This window comes from Sceloporus undulatus, chromosome 5 (genome assembly GCF_019175285.1).
Source record: "Sceloporus undulatus isolate JIND9_A2432 ecotype Alabama chromosome 5, SceUnd_v1.1, whole genome shotgun sequence".
Taxonomy (NCBI): Eukaryota; Metazoa; Chordata; class Lepidosauria; order Squamata; family Phrynosomatidae; genus Sceloporus; species Sceloporus undulatus.
Genome location: NC_056526.1, coordinates 33593867 through 33618050, shown reverse-complemented (window position 1 = coordinate 33618050; position 24184 = coordinate 33593867). Strand labels below are relative to the sequence as shown.

Sequence of the window (24184 nt, the reverse complement as noted above, 5' to 3'; positions counted from 1 at the left end):
TCCCTTTTGGGGGGAATATTTCCAAAGTTTTTCAAACAGAACAAAGTTTTCAAGGCTTCCCTTCACACAGAGTTTTCCAATTAGAACTTTAAGAGTGTTTAAGGGTTCATTGATAACTCTCAAAATCAGGGAAGGAGGCACTTCGGGGTCCCCTCTCGGCCAAGGTAAGCCCCCAGTCAGGAATGCTGGGAGTTAGAGACCAACAACATCCCTAGGGCCACATAGTTCTAAACACACTGGCTCTGTTCCTGGGTGGATTCTGAGAGTTGGAGTCCCAAGAAGGTCAGTTCCCTGGCTGCTGAAACAATAAGATCAGTCCATCTGCTTCTTTTCCTCTTCTTTTTGTCTTCCTTTCTTTGCAGAGGAAAGAGTTAACAATCGTGGCAGAAACCTAACACTGGAGAGGGAAGGGGAAGGGAGCTTCTCGGGCGCTTTGAGGCTCTCCTGCCAAGGCCCGGCTCTTAAAGCCATGGGGCTGCAGGCGGGTTTGGCTGGCAGAGGGGCTCCGATGGGCAGAAGAAGGGACTGAGCGAGCAGAGGAGGGCGATCCCACGCTGGGCTTCCGAAGGAGAGCAGTGCCAGGGGTGAGCCAGCTGGGCAGCAAGGGGAGGGGGGCAGGGATCGAGGGAGGGGACACCCCTGGGGGGCTGGATCCACCACGTCTCTGCTTGTGGGAACGTGTCAAGGCTCCTGCACGGGGGGGGGGGGGGGAGATGGGTTGTTTTAGTCTCCACCAAAAATCAACTCCCTTTCGTCTAAAAGAGGCTGCTCCATTTCTGTTTCTGTCTCTCTCCCCTTCCCTTTTTTTCTCCTTTTTAAGAGATTTAAGGTGCATCCGCACTGCAGCAATAATCCGGTTCGAGGCCGCTTTAACGGCCATGGCTCTAGGCTATGGATCCCCAGAATTCCATAGCATTGAGCCATGGACATTAAAGTGGTCTGGAACTGGACCAAACTCCAAACCCCAGAATTCCATAGCATTGAGTTAAAGTGGTTTCGAACCAGGTCAAACTACAGTCCCCAGAATTCCATAGCATTGAGCCATGGCCGTTAAAGTGGTCTCAAAACGGACTATTCCTGCAGTGCGGATGCACCCTTAAATAGGGTATTTCTTGGCAAGCTGCTGCACAAACTTTCAGTGAGGAAATGGTGATAGCCAACCACTTTATCCCTCTTTCACAGGCTGCATCCTCAATGGAGAAATAACCCGGTTTGGCACCGCTTTAACTCTTTTCTGGCTCAAGGCTATAGAATTCTGGGAGTTGGAGTTTGTTGTGGGTTCCGCGCCGCTCTGAGTCCCACAAAAAACTCCAGCTCCCAGAATTCCATAGCCTTGAGCCAGAAAACAGTTAAAGCGGTGCCAAACCGGGTTATTTTTCCAGTGTGGATGCAGCCTAAGCGATCTTTTCCTAAGCGATCTTGGACATGGAGGGAAACCAATGGGCTCCTTGGACCCCCTCCCTCCTTTTCCAGTGCCACGTTTCCAGTGCCACAGGGGGGGGGGGGGTCTGATCCTTGCCAGGCCGCATCCCCAACCCTAGAACAAAACTCCCCAGGTTTCAAGAGTGTCCGATGACTTGCTCAAAGATCCCAGCTCAAACAAGGAGGAGGTTTCATTTTGGCTCACACTAATGATATTATATATACCCATTGTACAGGTAGCAGAACTGAGGCCAGTTTCTAGATATGGCTCTTTGGAGTTGCTGGAACAGATTTTTATTCCCTCTGGTGTGAGCATTTGCCTCTCAGATGTTGGAATGTAAAGAGGGGGCAGGGACGTAGCTAGGATTTAAGGAAGGGGGGGGTCCAGACTAAGTGCCACCATTATAATGGGGCTTGGGTGCGGAGGCACAGCAGCACACACCATTCATTTTTGTAATGGAAGGGGGGGGGGGGCGGGCCCCCAAAAACCCCCCCCTTGGGCTGCGCCCGGGGGGGGGGGGGGGTTTGAATCAGATCTCTAGTGCTGAGGTGTGTGTTGGGGGGAGAGCTTTAGCCATTATAAGTCACAAACTTCCCAGAGGGAGGGAAAGACAACACAAATATCTGCATTTCACACTGTGCTGGTGTCACAGTGAACAGCAGTGTGGTCTTAAACTAGAGATTTGTTGTCGTGTGCCATTTCTGACTTCTGGTGACCCTAAGGCAACCCTGTTCTGGGGTTTTCTTGGCAAGATTTCTTCTGAGGGGGTTTGCCATGGCCTTCCCCTGAGGCTGAGAGAGTGTGTGTTAAATGGAGAAACTTCATGACCATTGATGTGGTCCCTGCTGAACCACTTTTCCTTCTGCCCAGATATGCTTTTAACAAAGACTTTCTTGGCCTGAGTTTCTTGTCGACTTTTCTAACAATCCTGAGCAAACTGTTGATTGTCCCATTCACTTCTTCAAAGAGTCACCTGCAAATGTGACAGCTCCTCCTAGTGACTGGTACATCCAAGAGAGGCATTTGTCACTGTACACAATATGACCATTGCAGAGCTGATATCTGCAATCTGTGGTGGAAGAAAAACACCTATCCCTTTCACATGAGCTGGAGAACTACAATTCCCATTATCTCCAGCCAGCGGGTGAATGTGATGTGAATTGCAGTACAGCACACCTGGAGGCCTGCCTGGTTAGGAGAGAGTGACCTATGCTGGAAGAATTGACACCATTCACCTTGCCATCATTAAAAAAGTAAACTTTAAAAATTGCATGTGCCTTCTTTATTTAGTATTGGAGGCATATAGACATGGTTTCAAAATGTGAGAATTGGATGATGATGATAAAATGATATAATTCTGTAGACCCTTTGTGGAATGGGTTCTGCCTCTCTTCTTTCTAGACACCTGCCCCTCTTTGGCACCCTGGAAGTGTTCATGCAGAGAATCAAGCCCACCTTTCACTTCTCCATAATCGCTCTCCTGATGTTTTCCTCGTTTTCTCCCAACAGTTCACTATGGAAGCTACCTGGCTGCAAGTTCCCTTGGCCTTCCTCATACTGCCATTGCTGGTGTTTGGAGCGCCCACTGATGAATCTGGCCCCCAAGAAGTTGCAACCAACTTGAAAGGCTGCAAGCGTTGTTGTGATTCACTGGACGTCCCTCCAGCAGAACCCCATCCTGGCACACATCCCCGCTCCTCACCTTACATAATGCCAGAGGTGCGTCCATATATCAACATCACCATTCTGAAGGGTAAGTGTACAGCGATCCTCTGTAGCCCTTGCCTTACCCTCACCTTCTCCTTTGCATTACTTCTCTATTTCTCAGTGCTGATTAAAAGTTACCCATCTCTTTAGTAGAGACTTCCACAGTCTGGTGCCCTCAGATGTGTCAGACTGCAAGTCCCATCATGATCATGCTGACTGGAGATTATGGGAGTTGCAATCTAATCTGTTTAGAGAGCACCATGGGACATTTATAGGTGGAAAAGCCAATGCTGGCTGCTCTGACAGCCTTTAATCAGAGCTATCAAGGATGCTATACAAGTATGGAAACACTATGTGAGGCAGGGCTCCCACATGAGCCAAAAGAACTTTAAAAGACCCTGCTGAATGAGATCAAAGGCCTATCTAGTCCTATATTTTGTTCTTACATTGGGCAATAAGTAATGCCTATGACAGTGATGGCGAACCTATGGCACGCGTGCCAGCTGTGGCACTCAGAGCCCTCTCTGTAGGCACATGTGCCGTCACCCCAGCATAGAGTTTGCCAGAGTTTGTTACTAGAAAGCCAGAGGGACATGGCACTTTGCAATAAATAAGTGGGTTTTGGGTTGCACTTTGGGCACTCGACCTCTAAAAGGTTCACCATCACTGGCCTATGAGAAGTCCACAAGCAGGACATTACTGCAATAGTATCCTCCCACTTCTGTTTCCTAGCAAGTAGATTGTTGTTGTTGTGTGCTTTCAAGTCCTTTCTGACTTATGGTGACCCTAAAGTGGACCTACCATGGGATTTTTCTTGGCAAATTGCTTCAGAGGGGTGCCATTGCCATCCTCTGAGGCTGAGAGAGTGTGACTTTCCCAGGGTCATCCAATTGGTTTCCAGGGCCAAGCAGGGATTTGAATCCTGTTCTCCAGAGTCATAGTCCAATGCTCAAACCACTACACCACACTGGCTCTCTAGCAAGCAACAAGTAGTACCCAGCGGCAGTCAGTAGGGTTAGTGTCACCGGGTGGTAACTCATGATGTCACACACACCCATTGACCTCCTCCTATACAGAATCCTAATGCTTTTTTGCACTAATGTTACTCATAAACCACTGAAAGTAATGCTAATAATTGTGGCATAAACAACTAGGAAAATTAAAATTATACTCTCCAATTATAATATCTTGTGCACAGCCTAAACATATTAAATATACAAAGTGAAGATCTTGTTAAAATGTGATATTTTAAAGAGAATTTAAATTTAAATTTAAAAGTTTGAAATTTGAAATTCAAAATTTTAAAAAATCTGGGCCTCTCCTTTCTCCTCCCACTAAGCTTTACCGTACTCCCACCATCTCATAAAGCATTTTAAAGGGAAGCAGGTGAATGTTACAGCCCATTTCTGTCAAAAGGTAGATGTTTGAGGAGAAGTGGTGTCACCCCCCCCCCCCCTTAGAGTGTCACCTGGTGCAGCCCACCATCACCTCTACACCTCCTTAGTGATGCCTTTGCCCAGAGGTATGCTGTCTGTGATATTAGTGACAATTTATAACTGACATGACTGATAGCTGTTGAAAACCTTCTCATCCCTAAATTTGTCAGACCATGTCCTTGAAAATTCATCTGATGATCAAATTAGATATTCAAGGGGAGTTTGCATTCCTTACAATTAACCCTCCCACAACTGGATTTCCTCAAATAAACACCCCTCAGAATCAGATTTGTAAATTAAGTCCCTAATTACTTTGCAATGATTAGTCACAAAGTAAAGCATACTAAATGTAAGATACAGAGATGAGGACTATCATGTGGCACAAAAGAGCAGATGTCTTTCACCACTTGAGGGAGTACTTCTTCAAGAAACATGGTAAACATATCTAGTTTAAACCTGGGTTGATGATTATCAGTCCATCTGTGGTAACAAATGCCATAGCTCACCTATGCGCTATGCAGACTTCTTCCTTTTCTTTCTCCTAAATCTCCCACCAATCAGTTTCAACAGATCACCCTGAGTTATAATACTATGTATATATGAGAAAGAGCAAAACCTCTCTGTGTTTATGCTCCTGTATCATTTTAACACCCAATTCACTTTTTTCCTAAACTAAAAGAATTCCAGTGTTGTAAACTTTTCCTGATTTGGGAGTTGCTAGAGCTTGATATGATAGTGCTCCTGTGACATCACCCAGTCTTCTCTTTGCTTTTTCCTTCTTCTTCACAGGAGACAAAGGTGAACAAGGAGAGCCTGGAATTCCTGGGAAATGGGGAAAAGAAGGTCCACCAGGTGAACGGGGAACCCAGGGCCCAAAGGGCAGCAAGGGACAGATGGGGGCTCCAGGGGACCCCTGCAAACACCAGTATGCAGCCTTCTCAGTGGGCCGCAAAAAGGCACTCCACAGCAGTGAGGGCTACCAGGCCTTGATCTTTGACACTGTCTTTGTGAACCTCTACAGCCACTTTGATATGTTTAAGGGCAAGTTCTACTGCTATGTGGCTGGCTTGTACTTTTTCAGCCTCAATGTCCACACCTGGAATTTCAAGGAGACCTACATGCATGTCATGCGGAATGACCAGGAGGAGGTCATCCTCTATGCCCAGCCCAGTGACCGGAGCATCATGCAAAGCCAGAGCCTGATGCTAGAACTGCGGGAGAATGATGAAGTCTGGGTGCGCCTCTACAAGCGTGAGCGTGACAATGCCATCTACAGTGATGATGTGGACATTTACATCACCTTCAGTGGCTACCTGATTAAACCCACTCTTGAATAGATGTTTATCCCTCTGCTTCCCTAAAGCATCCTTATGATGTGCCTATATGAATTGTTGCAGTTCATGCACAGAAACATCTAAAGCGAGAGGAGATGGCTTGAAGAAGCATAGCTTGCAAATGTTTTAGACTAAATGTGTTAAAATTGTGGGATCTGTAGTCCCAAAAGGAATTCTTTCAAGCTCTGAATCAAGGCTGAGCTGTCATGAAGGATCACAGGGGCTGCACCCACACTATCTCCCTCCCCAAAGCCTACAGACCATACAAGGGAAAACCAGAACTGATCTCTCTTTTACCAAAGAAAAAAAAGGGTGAGGGGACTTTTTTTTTTTTAACTAAAACAGGATGTAGGAGACACTTTAGGCAGAATTGTGCTCCTGATGAGGCATGATTTTCTGGTTTGGGGTTTTAAAAAGATGGGGAGTTGGATGTCCAGAAGCATCACAGATGGCTTTATTGTGTAATATGGCTTGTGGACAGCACAATTCTTACCCCTTCTTTAATAGAGAAAATATTTCTTTATCAGAGAGTATAGAATGGAAAAAAATAACTGTTCTGAATTGGAAGGCATCATTTGTCCCCAGAAAATGTTTTCTGATTCTTTTGCAGGCTTGCTTATTTTGGCAGATAAAGCCATAATATTTAGAACTAGGATCTCCAGATTTTCTGAAAATACCTTTACACCTGCAATCTCACACTTTACCCTCCAATCAGACTGGTGCTTGGTAACAGGTATGTTCTCAGTTGCCTTCCTCAACCTACCTATCTATGTTGAAATTGGTTGGACTACAACTTCTACAATCCTCATGGCTGAGGTCAATGGGAGCTGCAGTCTAACTCATCTTGAGCCATCAGGGTTGAGGAATTCTTGTTTACATGGGGAGGGATGTATGAATGATTGCCACCATCTCAAGTGAATAGCATGTTCATACATATTTCAGGCGTAGTATAGGCCAACAGCCATGTAATATTATAACTAGGCAATGGCATCCTCCATTAATTAACATCAGTTTAAAATCACATTAGTTTATTTACGGTATGATTTACTTGGGATAAGTCCTGATAATACAGTGGGCCCTTGCTATTACTGGGTTTGGTTCCAGGACCCCCTGTAGATACCAAATTCTTTGGATGCTCAGGTCCCACTAAATACAACGGCATAGTAAACAGAAAATGAAGGTTTACTTTTTGGAATTTATTTTTTTTTAAAAATATATATTTTCAAGCTCTTGATAGTTGAATCCATGGATACGGCAAGGTGACTGTACTTCAATGTAACCACAACCAGATGAAGCTTCCATCCTAATCCTTCAACAGGTTTTGTGACAATTAAAATGAAGGTTTGGACGTTGCATATGTTGTTTGTACAGAACTCTGAATTTAACACAGAAATTGCATACAGCATGGGGAGATACCTCTCAAGTTACCATAGACCTGAAGGACTGTTAGTTCCCAGTAGTTCTAGAAATGTAGTTTTTTCAAGCTCTGACTACTTCAGGGTAAACAAGGAAGGCAGATGTCTAAAGTAAATATTTTCTTTCTGATTCTCACAAGTGGAATTTTCTTACAAGGTTGTCAGGATTGCTAGGATGCATTATGTGTAGCACTCTGAATTACAAAGCTAGGTTGGTAAACTGGTGCCTCCCTCAAATGGTGCTGAATGTCTGTTCCCATCACATTTCACTATCAGCCAGTCTGACTGAGGCTGCAGTCCTGCAACATCTGGAGCACCACGGGTTCCTCAGACTTGCTCTAAAGGCCTGTGCCATGATACTGTAATTTACTATGCACTTAGATTTCCAGAAGGTAGTGGCTTCCAGATGTGTTGGACTACAATACCTGAGACAGGTAAAACACCTATCTCAGGTGTTTTTCCTCCACACAGTCCAGTGTGGGGGGCCATGATGGCAAGCAGTTTGAACTACAATACCTAACACCATGCTGACTGGGGCTCAGGAGTGTTGTATAGCAACACATCTGGAGGGCACCAGACTCAAGAAAGTTGTAGTATATTAACAGAAACGTTTGTCCATAAATAGTGAAAAGAAAAAAAGAGATCTACCCCCCAAATGAAATTTTCCTTCAGTCCCCAAATTTGTAGCACTGCAGACAGTGAAATTGTAAAAAGCATTCACACCTAGAACTGTTATGTTTGCTAAGTCTGCATTCCAATGTAATCTTAGCCTGCCTCTTTTCTTTAGGTTCCTAAAATGTACTTCTAAATGCTTAACTGAACTTTTAAGTTATGGCTACATTTCAGTTTTGGAACAGCAACAAAAAGATTTCTGAAATTTTCATTGTTATTTGAAGAGGCAATGCCCTTATCCCCCTGTAACTACACCGCTGTACACCTCTCCCATTCCTGTCATTCCTTGAAGCTAAGAGACAGAAGAACAGATGGAAAAATATTAATCCCACCTCCTGCAAATGATAGCGTTCCCATGTTCAGAGAAGACATATAGCGGTGCACAGTTTTATTTTGACCTAGTGGGTAGCCTTGCAGAGCAGGGCAGCTTGAACATGAAACTGAATTCCTCCTCCCTGTGATGCACAGATTATGGAACCAGCTGTTGTAGATTTGCAGCACATGGCGTCCCTCTGTCTCTCGAGGGAACAACAAGAATTTCTAGCACTGAATCACTTCCAGACCTAGGCTCTGAATCCCTCGAATCTTTGCTTCCTTTCCAATATCAACAGAGCTCTCAGATGCTTCTGCAGAGCAATTGCATTTGAAGTTGAGAACAGTGCTTGGAGACAACTATTGATTGTAACTAGTTACATGTAACCGCTTCTCACTATCTCAAAGGCATAAGTATGTGGCTTTGCAGTGGCCACTTAGAAAGTTACCCTTTCATGTGTCAGTATAACTTTTAAAATGGTTTTTGTTTTAATAGGAACAAAGCCTGATTGAATGATGGAGAAGGAATATCACATGGTTCCAGGGCTGCCTTGTGTTTTGTTGTGGGTAATGAAGTGACAAAGAGACAGGAGGAAAGTGTGTTTTATATCACAAGCCAGTGGCATATATCCTTCAGATTTTTTAAAAGAAAATTTGCTTTTGAGAAACAATAAAAAAAAGGGGGGGTTAACAATGTAACTGCTTTTGATTAGCTTGAACCCAGAACTGTAAGTAATTAATTTTTTTTAACTAATGTTCCAACTTCTGGTCAAGAGACTAAAATATATATGTAGCAGAATGTGTTTGCTATGCTGTCTGCTTTTTGGTGCTAAAGAAAGCTTCAAATTCTTGGTGCTAAAGAATGTCATTTGGTGCTCTTCCAGGAAACTAGAAAAGAATTGATGTTTGCTGAGAAATATATTGGGATACGATGGGCACAGTAGAATATGGAATTTATGGTGCTTTATAGGAAATGGAAAACCAGCCAACAAGAATACTTGTGGTTTGTATATATACATGTGTATATATTCTAGATATTAAAATGTCTTTATTGCACTTTGAGATGGGTTTTCTTCCTTCTTCTCTTTTTTTCTTGTCTGCCAAATGGTTATGAGACTGTGTCATAGTGAGTTAGACCCATCACATAGCATTTCTGTTCATGTGATGGTGAATCTGCCATAACTTAGCTCCTCAAGGACTGCACATTTCATTTTTGCAGTGGCAACAAAATGATTTCTGGAAAGAAAGAAAGAAAGAAAGAAAGAAAGAAAGAAGATTGGTACAGAGTGAGTAACCCAAGGTCTAAACTTCATTTGGAACATTAACTCTGCCAATAAGACCATGTTTCTCAGCCTAACTTGGCTCACAAGCTTCCAGTGTATCCAGGTTTAGGAAATCTGTTAGTACTGTTGCTTCCTAGCTCTGAATATTTAAAGCTTGTGTTCTATGTGAAGGAATTTTGAAACACTGGTAGAGTTTTCAGAAATCAGCTAAAATGAAATTGTCTATACTAGTACCAGCCAAAATCAATAGGTACATCTGCATGATGCATAGACAGAATCATGTAAGTATTCAAGATTAGGAACTCCTCTGAATGAAAAGAAATTGTTAGTAACCTTAATTCAGCACTTATGTGATTGACTATGCATGGATTTTCAAATCTAGACTTTAAAAGAGCTAGGTACTCAAAGCCTGGGGGAGGGAAACAAATCTGCTAATTTGATTTCCACCACCATATGAACATTTAAAAATCTTTATGTCCCAAATATAAAGAAAGAGGCAGATTTGGGTTGATTCTCATCAGAAATAAACTGAAACTTAATTCTCACCCATCCATAGGTGTAACTGTTATTTGGCCAAAACAAACAAAAACAAAACAAGACCTGGGATAGAGACAGTTGTGCCTAGTGGTTTCCATTGGTCAGGGAGTGGGGTTTTCTTTGTTTTAGCAGTCCAAGCTTTAAAGGAATGGTGAATTCTAGCCCTGAAACAGATCCTGCACCTTGGATAATTACTTTACAGTTCAGACTACAACCTGAATGGATAAACTTCCTCATGGATATGAAAGCCACCAAAAACCATCAGACAGATGTAAATAATATGAATACTTACTGGGAAATAGATCCTGTTCTGCATGAATCTGTTCTCAGTTACTAGGCACAGCTTGCACATATCAGGATTTTGGAAATCTGTGAGTGGAAGCCATAGAAGCTCAAAAGTCAATCAGCTGCTTGATACAAATCATCAGAGGTCAGGAAGTAGAGGGAGGGAAATGTTTTCTATCTACCAAAGTAACGTTTTCAAGGCAGTTTTCTGTGTTTCCAATTTAGTGAGTCAATCTTAATTCCAAAAAACAGAAGCATCTATAAAAGTAGGTTAAATCTCTCTTTCCCAAAATGCTTCCCAAATCAAGAAATGTTTTAGATGTTTTGGATTTTAGATGTTTTGGACTGGAATATTTGCATATACATAATAGGCTATCATGGAGAAGGAACCCAAGTCTAAATGTGAAATTCCTTTATGTTTTTATGTACCCTGTACACATAGCCTGACAGTAATATTATGCACAACGGCCAATGTGGCATAGTGTTGGACTATGACTCCGGAGAAAAGGGTTTGATTCCCAGCTCAGGTGATCATGGGCAAGTCACATGCTCTCAGTCTCAAGGGACAGCAATGGCAAACCTTCTCTGAACAAATATCTTGCCAAGAAAACCCCATGATAGGTTCACCTAAGGGTCCCCATAAGTCAGAAATGACTTGAAGGCACACAACAACAACAACAACAACAACAACAACAAGAACATTATAACAGTATTTTTATAACTTTTTATAACGATTAAGATAAGGATAATGCACCCACACCTATTTTGTTGGGTATGCATTATTGGACTCAGAAATCCATTCTATGCCTTTCTGAACACTGTCAAACACTACAAGATAGTGTTTCTGCACAATGGTCCAGTCTGTGGGCTATGCTAAAGTGATAAAAAGGTCCATATGATGATTTACCAAAGGAGTGGGCAACTGCTCTCCAGATGTTGCTGAACTGAAACTCTCAGCATTCCTCACATTGGCTATGCTGGCAAGAGCTGCTGGGAGCTATATTTCAACAGTATCTGGAGGGCCCAGGCAGCCATTTTAATATTGTGTTCAGGGTGTTGCTCCAGAGCCTTTCTGATCTTGGAAGCCCTGGTTAGTTCTTGGATGGGAGATCACCAACAAATACCAGGTGCTGTAGGCTATATTTCAGAGGAAGGAACTGTCAAAACCACCTCTGAGTATTCCTTACCTAAGAAAACCCTATGAAATCCATGGAGTCATCATAAGTTGACAGGCAACTTGAAGCCACATAGACATGTTTAGAATATTGTCCTGAAATGTGCGCAATCTAGTTCTAGTCTTCAAGAAGCCATCAAAATCACTGGGTGACCTTTGGAATACCCTCCCTCCTCCCTCCCTCCTTGTCCTAACTCACAGGGTTGAAGCCCCACCTTGGAAGGAGATGCTAAATCCCCACAATATGTTCAGCATCTTGGATAATTCCTTTAAAGTTAAGGCTAACACCAGGAATGAATTCATCTCTGCACTGACATGGAAACCACAAGCCACCACCAAGTAAAGATAAGGTGAAGAATAATGGAGCCTTATATACATCCTTGAGGGAAATGTGGGCTCTAAATAGAACTCATAACTAAATAATAATAAGTACTGTTAAACATTCACTAACTGTAGGTCTTGGACTTGGCTTCTGAGAATATAATGAAGAAGCCATTTACAGCTCTCTAGAAATCTTCTAGAGCCACCGTGGCTTAGTGGTTTGAGTGTTAGACTACAACTCTGGAGACCAGGGTTCAAACCTCTGCTCTGCCATGGATGACCTTGGAGAAATCACACTCATCCTCAAAGGAAGGCAAAGGCGAACCCCTTCTGAACAAATCATGCCAAGAAAACCCTGTGTTGGGGTCACAATAAATCACAAATCACTTAATATTTCAAATTTTATTGCTTTTGACCAAAGGTCAAAATCACTTAAAGGCATGCAACAACAACAGAAATCCTCTATGTCAAGATGACAGGAATGAACCTTTGACTACCACCTGGAGCTGCCCCCAGGTTCATTTGCTTGTCCCATTTCTGCTGCTTCTAGTTATTCTTACCTTCCTTAGATTCTAATGCTGATCCCTGTTAAATTATAACTGTTCTTTCTCAGACAGGACCAAAAGATACCTCCAGGGGTTGCTAGAGAAACATTAGGTAGGATGGATTATACAAATGAATGTAACAGGCCTTGGCCCTGTAGCAACTACAACTGATGTTGCTATTGCTATTGTTATTGATTGTTGCTGTTTATTTTATGTCTATGGGTCTCATCCCAGGGAAAGGGCAGGATATTCAGTTACTCACTCAGTCCTACCTTTCCCCAGGAACTGGATTTAAAGCAGCTTACAAATTAAAGCATATGCTATACAAATAAAAACATACCAAAATTATTAATAAAATGCTCCTAAACTATCAATAGAATTTTTTTAAAAAAATAAAACATACATTAGAGTACATACGCCAGTAAAAACCAGTATAGCATTCTATCAAAAGTATTTGTTTTAATAATAGCAAGTCACCCCCACCACAAGCTTGTCAGAACAAAGAAGTTTTTGTTTGTTAGCAGAAAGATACCAAGGAAGTCTCCCTTCTAGCTTCTCTAGAAACAGAAACAGAAGTCAAGCACCTAGAAGCAAGCTCCAAAAAGGCCCTGACTGAAAACATTTCCCCTTTAAAGCTAACTGATAAGCCAGGAAATATCTCTAGTGGCAAAACAGGAGTAGCTTGTCTTTTCAATCCAAAGTCTGGAGGGCTAGGAATTGCAGCACTTACCTTCTTGACAGTAAGAGCTGTTCAACAGTGAAACACACTCCCTTGGAGCGTGGTGGAGTTTCCTTCCTTGCAGGCCTTTAAACAGAGGCTGGATGGGATGCTTTGATTGTGATTTCCTGCATGGCAGGGGTTGGGCTAGATGGCTCTTGTAGTTTCTTCCAATGCTATGATTCTATTTTACCTTGGCTTGTTGTTGTGCTGCAATGTTGATCTAGGATCAGAAAGCAAACATCATAACAGTGGGGGGAAAGTTGACCTTCACAGCTGTCTGAAACTATTACAACAGGGATGTGAAAATCTCCTCTCAGTTTGGTTGCATTTCTCCAAATGTCACCTGCATTCTTGGTTCATTTCAGGTTGTGATGTTATTTATTACTCACAGAATTTGTGCATATTTTTTTTCAAAAGTATGGCCCGATACAGACAGGCCAAAATAAAGCTTCTTCAGGTCACTTTGGAGGTATGCTGTTTAAATGATGCATGCGTCCTTAGAGCCCGGAAGCTGTGCCAAAGCCACACTCCAGTCCTTACGATTGGATCGTAGCTTTGATGTGGCTTCTGGACTCGTGGTATGCATGCATCATTTAAACAGCATACAGTGGTACCCCGGGATACGAATGCGCCGGGTTACGAATTTTTCGGGATACGAAAAAATCCCATAGGGATTTATTGCTTCGGCTTACGAAGGTTTCTTCGGGTTACGAAAAAACCGCGGCGCTATTTTCCGCCACCGGAGGGCAGCAGAGAGCTATTTTTCCATTAGCGCCTATGGGAATTCGGCTTACGAAGGTATTTCGGGTTACGAAATTAACCGCGGAACGAATTAATTTCGTAACCCGGGGTACCACTGTACCTCCAAAGTGACCCGAAGCAGCTTTATTTTGGCCTGTCTGTATCAGGCCTAAGTGATTATGTGTCTCTCTTTAATGTACCATTTTTGTTCACATCCCATCCCCCTCATGAACTTGACAATAAGCATGCATATTTTTCAGTCGTATACATTTCTACCCATTCATATTTTTAAAATGTATGTTTGATTTTGCAAGTATTTTACTAATGGCTTGTTCAGCCTTATGACCATTATAGCCTATGGGGTTCCATAGAGGTCAGTCCTGTCCTGTATGCTTTTCAACATCTTCATGAAGCCACTGGGAGAAAGTGTCCAAATGCTGATAACACCCAGCTCTATCTCTCCCTTACAACTGATGCCAGGGAAATTGTGGTAGTACTAAACCGTTACCTGGATGCAATAAAGGACTGGTTATCGGTGAACAAACTGAGGTCTAATCCAGACAAGACAGACGTGCTGATGGTCAGTAGGAAAATCAGCCTGGGACTGGGTTCACAAACTATTCTAGATAAGATTGCTCTCTTTCTGAAATAACATGTTTGTAGCTTGTGAGTGCTTTTGGACCTGGCACTGTTCTTAGAAAGCCAGACTACTGTAGTGGCCAGGAGTGCCTCTGCCCGTTTTCAGCTGATGAGCCAGCTGCACCCTTTCTTGGGGAAGGCAGATCTGGCTACAGTGGTTCATGCATTAATTACATCATGATTAGATTATTGTAATGTGCTCTATGTGGGGCTGCCCTTGAAAAGTGTGTTAGGAAGGATCTAATTAGGGGAATTTCTGAATTTAGCTCAATTGCTGAGAGGTAGGGTCCTAACAACACCCTTTCGAGACCGGGTCCCAAGGTGTCTACGAGAGGTCCACAAGAATCCCTTGAGAGATGACGCTGAGGCAGACTGCTCCAATTAAGTCCAAATATTTATTAAAAAGGGAAAAACAAACACACAGCAAAAGGGGGCACACACATTCACACACACATGCAATTCTTAATGAAAGTAAAGGAGGGAAATTGGGAGAGAGTTGAGACAGGCAAAATCTATGGGAAATACTCACTTCCAAAGGCTTCTCCAAGAACCAGATGTGGATATAGATGATGAGATGACACGGCCGCCGAAATATGGGGAAAATGGCCGAGGGAGCTAAAATCAGAGTTCGGTCTGACATGAAGCCAGGCTGTATTCTGAATGTAGCACACTGGTGTATGCTTAGACTGAGGCTTATGTAGACAATTTGTAGCCCCTGGCTATGAACTTGATGGCTTAACTTCAGCCAAGACAAAGGGTGTGAAGACCTGGGCTTTTGTTAAACCAAGGTGAAGAATAGACTGAGCCAATGCACTTGGATCTGAACCCAATCAAGGAAGGCAAACAGATGAATAGATGGCCAGTGACTTAATCACTGGGCCATTAAGTGTGAGGCTGAAAACAAACAGCCTTTACTGTACTGGTTTTGGAGGAGATGGTTTTTCTTGTCTAGCAACTCCCAAACTTCCTGTGGGGATTTTCCAATCCTATCTCTAGGGCTCCTACCTCCTCCTTAGCGAGCTGCCTACATGACATCTCTGCTTTGGAGAAATGGTGGTGCCCCTAGGAGGTCAGCTTGGGGTCAAAGTGAATTCCACACATACTTCAAAATTTATTAAAATCCATATGTGGTAACAAGTGTTTGGAAGCTGCAGATAGTGCAAAATGCAGCAGTTAGTCTGGTGTTAGGTATGCATTTTTGAGATCTTATAACACCAGTCCTGCAAGAACTGCACTAACTTCCAATTTGCTTCCAAGCTCAATTCAAAGTCCTAAATGACTTGGAGCCAGGATATCTGAAAGACCACCTTCTCCCATATGAGTCTGCCAGAAAGATATTCAGAGGAGGCCCTGTTGCATGTCCCTATGCCTTGTGGAGTTAGGTTGGTAGGTCCATGCAACCTCAACTACAGAAATCCCAATGCAAAAAAGTTAGGCTGGTCTCATCTCTTTTAAGCTTCCACTGGGCAGCCAAAACAGTGCTGTTTCACATGGCGTTCAATATTTAAAATAGCTGTTTTAACTGTTTCAAAACTGGATTCTAGGATTCTTTTTAGACTGTCTTAGGAATTTTAAAGAGCATTTTAATGTGTTTGAAATATTTTTATCTCTGTGTTATTTTAATTAGTTTTTAATTGTTCATTGCTTCAGGAGCCCTTGTGGGCTGGGAGGCAATATAGATATACTTAAATAAATAACTATGAATGTTAGACAAACTTGTCATAAACAAAATGTGACAGATGTGACTCAAACAAAAGCAAACAATGGTGTCAAGGAAAGGGGTCCTACATTAGGACCCCAGGAAGGATGTATTTGGTCCCATGGCCTGAGACTCCTGACCATTGCCTAAGCAAACTGCACACCAGAGCACTGCTTGTGGACAGATGGCCATATGGGCCCTTTTAAAGAAGACCGCTTTCCATCTCATTGTACTTAAGATTTGCTCATCAATCCTAAATGTTTTTCTATAATTTGTCTCAGGCATGAAAATGAAAATGAAAACTATAATCAAGAAATCAGAAGAAGGCAAAGACTTGAATAGGCAGCTATGAAGGAACCAGATATAAACCTTATGTCTAAAGATATAGCCCCAAACATCAAAGTCAGAATCATTTCTGGCATAGTATTTCCAATTTCTATGTATGAGTGTGAAAGTTGGACAGTGAAGAAGGCTGACAGGAAGATCAACTGACTTGAAATGTGGTGCTAGAGGAAGGTGGTGCAGATGCCATGTACTGCCAAAAAGCCAAATAAATGGATCAGAGAGTATATCAAACCTGAACTCTCTCTAGCAGACAAAATAACTAAATTGAGGCTATCACACTTTGGATATGTCATGAGATGGCATGACTCATTAGAAACAGTGGCATCACTAGAGCTGGTGTCACCTCATTTGAGAACCACTCTTTTAGAGCATCTCCCTATCACATAAAGTCCCTGTGAGACTGTGAAACAAAGCATCATGAAGATATCCAATGGTTAAAACTGGAGTAGTCAATTCAGCAGCAGGAATGTCAACACAGGTAAATTCCCTAGCCCCCAGTACAGTAAAAGGCAACAAAGCCCCATTAGAGGAAAAGCTGGTATCCATGCTTTTATCACTTCTTACAGAATTACCACTTAAAGGAGGTTGTAAGGACACCTTGAAAAATACCACAGTAAGTACAAGGCTCCATTTCAATTCCTCGCTAGAACCTTTTGTTTTCCCTACTTTTCCTTCCTCACTTGGCCCAGCATCATCAACTGTATGTGTGATCTCACAGTAGAAACTGGACTTGCACTACTAAGACAGTCTGTTGGATTTAATACAAACAAATTTGACTCATACTTTGCCTCACTTTTGTGTCCTGTAGAGCTATTAGGTTGATGTTTTCCTCTACTTTTAATATTGGTCTGCTACCAGCCACATAGCAGTGCTTTTTAATGCTGTATGTTTTGGCAGGATGAATCCTCTCCACGTCTACAATCAGCTTCAGCAAATCATACTTAAATTGCTTCCCTATTCATTCTCAGGCTGGGCCTTACACTGCACCAAGGTGATCCACATTCTGTGCTAAGAATAAATTGTACAGATTAAGCACATTTGCATCTATTCTTTTTGCATAATGTCTTCCACTTTCATAATTTGCTTCTTAAAAGTTTTTGACATTGTCTGACCATGAAAAGAGCAAAGAGGCTAGAGGGAGAAAAGGAAGACAAAGAGACTGGGATGCAGGAGTGCACAAGACACCAAGATTCTTTTCTTCCTTCACCAAGGAAGGAGACATTCTCCAAAATAAGGTTAGGAAAAGATGGTGGATAGAATCCCAATTGTTGTATTATACATGTGTAAGTACCCCTATGGTAGCTTGGACATTTTTGTCCAGTGTGGGATATCTATATTCAGTTCAAGGTTGCAGAAGCAGTATTGTTCATGTGGTCCCATTTGTACATGACTGCAATTCTGCATAGTTGCATGCACCCACTGGGCATGGATGTGCATGCATTGTGCATGTGGATTACTCAAGAATGTGCACTCAATGTTGCACATCCACAAGTATATACATATTTGTTTGCACTCACAGCATCACAATTCACTAATGAGGCAGCATTGTGGTAAAACATTGTGTTAGTGAAATATGCAAGCATAAGTCCACCTTATGCTTGCGTGTGTCCTTTTGGTGGAGGACTTACAGTTTTTCTGCAAAGTTGTGTGCCTTCAAGTTGTTTCTAATTTATGGTGACCCTAAGGCAAGCCTATCATGGGGTTTTCTTGACAAGAATTGTTCAGAGAAGGTTTGCCATTCTTTTCCTGTGAGGCTGAGAGCATGTGACTTCCCCAAGATCACCCATGGCCAAGATGGGGATTGAACCCTGGTCTTCAGAGTCATAGTCCAAAACTATTTCTGCAATAGTTAATGGCCATTTTGTGACAGGTGGAGAGTGGGGAATTATAGGAGCATCTGGCTATGCTCCATAACAAACGCAGATTGATGACATAACCCTCCAAGACTCAGTAGAAGACACCCTTGCTTTGTGTCTGGTTATGAAGCATAGCCAGATGCTTATCCAATCACCTGTGCTCTCTACCAGTCACTATTAATAGGGATGGGCAGATCTGTCAAGTCAGTTTCTCTGGTTCTCTTCCTTTCACACCTCCAAGTCCGTTCCATACAGATGTTATTTTTCTATAAAAATCCTTGGTGTAGTTCCTGCATTACACTAGTGGAACATAAAGCCCACCAGATCTAGTTACATTCTTCTACTTCCCCAAGGTTCACTCCATCTGTCACTGTGTTGAACACACACAACCTGATGATCATTCAGTGACCAAGGGAGGAATTAGGAGGGGGGTTACTGGGCCACAGGCAACTGTATTCCTTAAGGATGTCATTCTCTTGGACCTCAAAATCTGAAGGACTTGAGGTGGTAAAGAGGAATGCCTGATTCTTCCCACAGCACATTACAAGAACAGAATTGGTTGTTCCCTTACTGCGCTTATCCTCATCTATCCATCACTGGAACCCAGATGTTCATGGGAGTGCAGAAAGCACCTAGCCTGACAACAGGTAAGTGGCTCAGAAAATCATGGAGAATGAAAGTGCTGAATTCATTCTTGGGCAAAGTGATCGAGAGGGCAGTCACCTCTCAGTGTCAGGTTATCTTGGATGAAACCAATTATCTGGACCCATTTCAAACCAGCTCCATGGTTGTCTTAGTCGATGATCTCTGTCTGGGCATTGACAGGGGAAGTGTAACCCTGCTGGTGCTTTTGGACATCTCCGTGGCCTTCGATACCATTGACCACGGTATCCTTCTGGATCACCTGAGGGAGTTGAGCATTGGAGGCACTGCCTTGCAGTGGTTCAGGTCCTACCTCTTGGGCAGAATCCAGATGGTATCGCTTGGGGACAGTTTATCAACCAAGAGGGAGCTCATATCGGGTGTTCCTCAAGGTGCGATACTGTCCCCAATGCAATTTAACATTTGCATGATGCCACTGGGAGAGATCATCTGGAGGCATGGGGTGCGGTGCTATCAGTATGCTGATGACACCCAAATATCTCTCTCTCTCTCTCTCTCTCTCTCTCTCTATGTCATCGACTACTGCAGTGACTAAGGATAGCATCTCTCCTCTAGAAGCCTGCCTTGGGTCGATAAGGGGCTGGATGAGGGAAAAGAAACTCAGGCTGAATCCAGAAAAAACAGAGGTACTCGTGATAGGTGCCCCAAGTCCTGGAAAGGAGATTTGTCCACTTGTCCTGGACGAGGTCACACTTCCCCCAAAGGACAAAGTTCACAGTTTGGGAGTGCTCCTTGATCCATCTTTACAGTTGTCATCTCATATAGATGTGACTATTAGGAGTGCCTGGTATCAGCTTCGGCTGATACGCCAACTGTGTCCCTACTTGGACCAAAAGGACCTTGAAGCAGCGGTACTTGCACTGGTAACCTGTCGTTTAGACTTCTGTAACACGCTGTACTTGGGGCTGCCCTTGTACCAAGTCCAGAAGCTTCAACTGGTTCAAAATGCCGCATCCAGATTGGTCACCAGTACATCTAGGTTTGACCATATTACACCAGTGCTAAAATCTCTTCACTGGCTGCCAGTTATCTTCCGGGCGCAATACAAGGCATTGGTTATTACCTTTAAAGCCCTACATGGCTCGGGCCCGAGTTACTTATGGGAACGCCTCTCCCTACACAATCTGCCCCGCACTCTCAGAACATCAGGGAAGTATTTCTTAGAACATCGTAACACCAAGTTAATCACAACTTCCCACAGGGCGTTTTCAGCAGTGATCCCAACATTATGGAACAGCCTACCACAGGAGATCCATGGTATTACCTCCTTAGAGGCCTTTAAGAGAACACTGAAAACGGACATCTTTCGGCGGGCTTACCCAACAGACTTTGTATGAAAGCTAATGAGAAGAATCCACTCTCAACTTTGTTTATGGAAAGATAGGTTTTAGAGCACTAATAGGAACTGGTAAATTCAGTGTTAGTTTTTAATGATGTATGAATATTTTGTATTATTTGTATTATTTTGTAATATGTACTGCTGTAATCCCGCCTTGATCTTTAGAGAGGCGGGAAATATAAATAATAATAATAATAATAATAATAATAATAATAATAATAATAATAATAATAATAAATATTATCATCATAGAGTTGAAAGACACCACACAGGCCCTCCAGTACAAGCCCCCTGCCTGGCAGATGGCCATCCAGCCTCTGTTTAAAGGCTTCCAAAGAAGGAGACTCTACCACACTCCGAGGGAGTTTAGGTGGAATCTCTTTTCCTATAGCTAGCATCCATTTTTATGGGAAAACAAGCATGCTCCATCCTCAATATGACATCCTTTCAAATATTTAAACAGGGCTACCATATCATAACTCAGGCCATTATGACCAAAAGCTACATAAGCAAATATACTTAAAAATTACATCCACGTACATCACCAACAAGATGCAATAGTTAATAATAATAATAACTTTATTTATATCCCGCCCAATCAATGGGGAATCCAGATGGCTAACAACAGTGGAAGTACAATAAAAAATACAGTAAAAACAAACGGTTTCCTTCCCAGCCCCCCCAACCATATAAAGCAGACAATAACAATAAACAATATCAATACAGTGGCAATCAATAGGAAAACATAACAATGTTACAAATCAAACAAGGTTCTTAAAAAAGCCTTTTCCCAACCCCTCAGCACAAGTTCACATCAAAACAATATTAAGCAAAGGTTAAAGGGGACAGGTTTCCCACCCCAGAAGCCCCATCCTGAATGGATCTCAGTTTAACTGGAAGTCCTACCCATAGGTACAACATGTCAGGATCATATGACCTTTCTAAGATCCCTCTCTGAACACATGACACCTATGTGGGCCAGGAGGAAAATTTTCAGAGCTTTGCAACTTACGTGAGCCATTTTCACCTTTCCCAAATTGACCCATTGCTGAGGACCAGTAAGAAGAGGATTCAGAGCCCAATGATTCATGCATTTCTAACCAGGGAGCATTTCCAACATCTCTCCTGATTGCTTCAGAATAGCAGTGGCTCTTGCTACAAGGCTGTGAACTCCTTTATCAGTCCATACTGTTTTCTGTTTTCTATCTAGACTTCTTTTTGTGTTACAAATGGTTTCCTACTTTTTTTTAAAAAAAATGCTTTTGAAAGTATGCATATGTTTTACCCTTGACAGAGTAAACACTTCAGTTAGATGAAATATTTCATGACATGCATGATTATTGTCTTCATGTTTCTGGGTATAGCTCCATGATGCTTCATTATGAATCCATTTTCCTGAAATAAATCAGCAACAAAAGCCTAATAGTTTAAGGTACTATATTTTTCTTATATTCCAAACTTACTCAATCACTATATTCTGCTATCCATGTGCCTTTTCTCGTTAACATATAACTTGTAATATACTATGCAATCTGCTTCAAATTTCTAGCATTACTGGCCAATAATTTGTTAGCAATAAACCATCCAAACAAAAAGATCATTATAATTCTTCCCTTGTTTGGTTTTTCCATCAGGCTATTCAGGCTGCATCACTAACTGAAGGTTTTTGCAGGTGGCAGAAAAAGATGTGATTTCAAGAGATGTCAGTATGGGGGCAAACGTTTCTTGGAACATCCTTTCAAATTGAAGAGGCATATTGTTAAAGCAAAATTGGGTATATCCTGTAGTCCGGTGCTTAATTTGGAATTTGTCCACATACTAAATTCAAATAAACATGAACAGTGCTGAATGTATGCTTCCCCATCTCCATTTTTATTTAGAACATGCAGGGGTAGATGTGTTGGCCATTTAATAAACAAATACCAGAATTTCATAGCAATGAGCCATGGCAGTTAAAGAGGTCTTAAGCTGCATTAATTCTTCAATGCAGATAAAGCCAAACAGGTTTCTTGTAACAATAAAATATCTGGATTCTCTTTTTGACTAATGAAACTATTGAAACCTCTAATGTTAACCACTGTAAGTTTAATTGTATTCATGCCCCATTAGTTGGATGAAAGCTATTCAATGCTCCCTGTTTTTTTTTTTTTTTTTTTAGTATTTTTTTTATTAATTTTTTATAAATAAAATACATCTTATTGTGTTCTTACATTCCAATAATATTTGAATTATCCATTATTATCCTTCCATGACTTCTCATCAAAATTGTGAAATAAATAGTTCTTTATCAATTGTCACTTTAGACATCTTCTTTATAATCCTCATTGTTCTTTATATGTATTATTCTTAAATCCATCACTACCTTCTTTACCAAGTTCAATTCATCTTTTCTTATTTCTTATTACATTTTGTTTTGCTTTTTTTTTTTTTGTACCTTACTTACTATTACCAAGTGAAATGGTCTCTTTATCCATTTAATCTGTTAACTTTATAGATTATTCATATATAATGACAGAGTAATCCCCCTCTTCTTGTTTCATATACCTTATCCACGGTTCCCATTGTTTCTTAGACTTATCCGTTGACCCCTTATTTATCCAACAGGTTAGTTTGTCCATATCCATATACTCATATACCTTAATTACCCATGATTTTATATCTGGTACCTTTTCCAATTTCCACATAGAAGCTAACAGAGTCCTTGCAGCTAAGATCATATAAAATATTATTTTTCCGTGTTTTCTTTCTAATTCACTATCCTCCACCATATTTAGTAAATACATCTTAGGATCTTTCCCGAATTTTACTTTCAAAATATTTTGTATTTGTTGGTGGACTTCAGACCAAAATTTATTGACCATTTTACACCTCCACCAGCAATGTATCAATGCTCCCTGTTTAATTTAAGAATGCTTAACAACTTAAAAACTGTTTATAACAATATTAACACTCACAACTTCAGTGGCACTAATATATTTGTGCAGCATTATAAAAAGAGTAAGGACCTGATCTTCACTCCTTGTCTAGGTCTAATTATCCAGTGAATCTTGAATGTTAGCTTTCCTTTATGTATGAGAAATAAAAAAAATACTGTACAAGTAAAACTTGATTGGTAAGTATTAATACTTCTAAAAATAAGTTATTAATCCAAGTGTTCTTTCAGGGATTGCAAGTGCCATTCACACCATTTTCCCTCTCCTCCAGGAGCACTGAAAACTTAGATCATCTTGAAGTGTTTGAAGCCTTTTGTTGCACCTGAATTGTAGAATCATAATTGCATTTACATGGTGATTTCTTTTCAAAGGTAGTCAAGACCACTTGTTGAAGATGTAACTGCTGTAAAGGGTCTCATTTGAATTAGGCTTGTCAGTCAATATCAGTAGTTATTTAGTGGTGTCCTACAAGTGCGCTGCAGGGTCTTCCTCCAAGAAAAAAGAGGAAAATGTTTCTTTCATTAGGAGAGAAAGATCTCTTAAAGCCTCTACAACTTCCCTCAAAGTCATTAGGCTAGACTGTGTTTTTTCCCATTTACTATTTAGATCTGATTGTCCCATTTGCTCCTTACTAACAGTGGTTTAACTATCAAAACGTTTAGAACAAATGGGGTTCTCACCACAGAGAAGATACTACGAATGCAGACAAATCTGTTTAGCAGTGGAAGGAGTAGAAACCTTTCCTCTGGCTGTCTACGAACGGTAGTTTCAAGGATATAGGGTTCTTCTACACTGTACAAATAA

The 24184-nt window shown here is 41.6% G+C and overlaps 1 protein-coding gene across 1 annotated transcript; it reads left to right on the top strand.

The window, feature by feature from the left end:
• Nucleotides 1–390: 390 nt before the first annotated feature.
• C1QTNF6 (C1q and TNF related 6) lies at nucleotides 391–9352 on the top strand. The gene is made up of 3 exons (XM_042466494.1): nucleotides 391–584; nucleotides 2933–3176; nucleotides 5356–9352. Exons 2-3 carry the CDS (start codon nucleotides 2939–2941, stop codon nucleotides 5901–5903), a joined length of 786 nt encoding a protein of 261 aa, XP_042322428.1. The 5' UTR covers nucleotides 391–584; nucleotides 2933–2938; the 3' UTR covers nucleotides 5904–9352.
• The last annotated feature ends 14832 nt before the right edge of the window (nucleotides 9353–24184 follow it).